At 41.0% G+C, this 2,500-nt stretch overlaps 1 protein-coding gene across 10 annotated transcripts in view; it reads right to left on the reverse strand.

Annotated features, from left to right (window-relative positions):
• Window positions 1–2,500, reverse strand: part of prdm16 (PR domain containing 16) — a 217,717-nt gene that overhangs the window by 18,367 nt on the left and 196,850 nt on the right. For all 10 annotated transcript variants that reach the window (XM_019887927.1, XM_019887923.1, XM_019887924.1 and 7 more), the window contains one exon: window positions 1,734–1,836. In XM_019887927.1, coding sequence (XP_019743486.1) covers window positions 1,734–1,836 — 103 coding nt within the window. The remainder of the gene's footprint in view (window positions 1–1,733; window positions 1,837–2,500) is intronic.

The following is a 2,500-nucleotide window of genomic DNA, read 5'->3' on the forward strand; positions in this document are numbered from 1 at the left end:
GGGAGGGGGAGGGGGGGGGTCCGGTGGAGACTCTTTGTGCACAGAAATAAGCGTACGCGTGTGCGTCGGAACAATTTCCCAAAAAGAATACTGTAAGCCTCGAGGAGCAAGCAGAGGTAAGCGGGGGCTGCACGGTGGCGCCAAAGGCATCCACCTGCCATCCGGCAATGTACACAGCCATCCATCATTTCAAGGGGTTTATCGGCGCTGACTTATACAATGCAACGCTCGCCTCATATTCTACCGTGACCGCTTATCCAGCTGGACCTTCTTGGGCCCATTAAAAGAGCATTAGCCTGGCATCATGCATGTATCCAACCTTGATGAGGAGGATAAATGACCCGATCGTCAGTCGGCCATGACACTGGGAGAGAAAGCGATCGAAATCGCACACTTGGACACCAAGCGTGCACGTTCCACGGAAAGTGTATTTTGGTCGTTGTTTTAACTCGGCACTTTGATGCAACTTTGGCAAGAGAGTGTGACTAACAATTTCAAATGCCCCCCACCCCATCACCACCCCTTTCCCCCACCCACCGCAGCTCACCTCATTGGGGTCGGTGGGTTTTAAAGAGGAGGCTAATGACTCTGGGGGAGATGATTGGAAAGACGATTATGTGCAGTTTAGCAGCTAATCTAGGACCATGGGTGACGTCTCAAGGGACTCCTCAAGTTCTTTACGCTACTAAATTCCGGCTCCGATAAAGTCGATGCAGAAAGCACACTGAGCGGATCACTCAGACAAACACACAAATAGAGAATTACACTTTTCATGGCTGCACCACTCCTTTGAATCTCATTCACAAACTAAATTAATTGTTGATTGCAGTTTTTTTTTTTTTTTGCTTGCTTCTTCTTTATTCAGCCGGCTATTAATTAACACGTTCTTGCGGCGCCCACACACTCACCCCCCCAACACACACACACACACACACACACACACACACACACACACACACACACACACACACACACACACACGTACACACACTCACACTCATGCTACTGCGGGATTTGAACAAATCATTTTCCACTCAGTCATCACTTCTATTCAACAATTATGCACGCACATTTTTTTAGATTCCCGTCGACATATTGGCATTATTTATTTTTGTTGCATGCATAGGAAAAACTGCGAATTGGATTTTGTATTAATGCAATGGGAAAGGGGTCCGATAATGAAAAAAAAGAAGTTATCCAGCAACAAAAGGATTTGTTTTGAAGAAAAAAAAAAACAATGGGGAACATTGTTTTTTTTTTTTTGAGGAGAAATAATTTCTCTAAAAGGTTTTCACAAATATTTTCTTTCAAACATAAAATGAAAACAGTATAAAAATGTTCCAAGTGTCCGAATAATTTCTTATGATGAATTTGAACTCTGTAGACGTTTTTAAACTCTGAGGTTGACAGTAAATTACAACGTTGAAATCTAAAGCAAGTGTCAATGAATTATTTCTGTGGGCTTTCTGTGAAATAAAACAAATCCAATTCAACGCCGTTATTGGCAAGTCGGATAAAATATGTACTTTTAGTGCCGTTGAGTTTTTTTTTTTTTTTTTTAAATACGATTGGAATAATTTACATTTATTGAGGAAACGAACGAACGAGGGATTCTCTCTTTCCCCCGTCCGAATGTGCCCAGCAGTGGTAGCTGATGGGCGCCCAAGTAGAACAGGCCGCAGTTTTGGATTTAGTTTAAAATATGCGCTAATGAGACGCATTGGTCTCCTTACCTTGTAAATTGGGTGCCATGGATCCCTCCGGGAAAATGCCGTCCTTCATATACACTAAAAGCTCCTCCCCTGCATCGATATCCCGAACTGCTTTGTAATAAATCTATGGAGAGGGAGAGAAATAAAAAATATATAGATCTATTCTTTTCAACGTCAAAATGATTAGAAATAATCAATCTGCTTCAGATGAGTATATATTTTTAGGCGCTTGGATAGGATTCATAAAAAAAAAAAATGTTATCTTGCTGACGATTCGACTGTTAAAAGGTGGAATCAGTGTGATCGAAACTATTTTTTATTCAAACCGAACCAAAAGCCCTTTTCCACAATTGACAACACAAGCTGATGCGTCTTAAACATTTATGAAAATATTTTTGAAATAAAGCCAACGAATAATTGTAGGAACCGTCAGCAAAATGTCTAGAATACGTCTAGAATTACTCAAAATTGCAGCCGCGACAAAATATAGATTTCAGCTTTTCACAATTCATCGGGTCCGAAAGGTTTATTTCAAATTACCGAAGGTATTTCATGCAATTAGTGACATCAGAATAGGGACAACCCGTCGTACCATATTAGTCAAACACATTTTCGAAAGCAGAAAAAAAAATACATGCACACATGAAACATGTAAACACCAACGTGTATTGCCATATTATCAAATACAAACAAAAATCCATACAAGAGAAGCCTTTTATTTAGCAAATCTGCGCGAACAGCTCGACAGCTTGCCATGTGAAGTCTGGCCACACGGGGGCTCTCTAAAC

The sequence above is a fragment of the Hippocampus comes genome, unplaced genomic scaffold (genome assembly GCF_001891065.2).
Source record: "Hippocampus comes isolate QL1 unplaced genomic scaffold, H_comes_QL1_v1.1 scaffold14, whole genome shotgun sequence".
Lineage (NCBI taxonomy): Eukaryota > Metazoa > Chordata > Actinopteri > Syngnathiformes > Syngnathidae > Hippocampus > Hippocampus comes.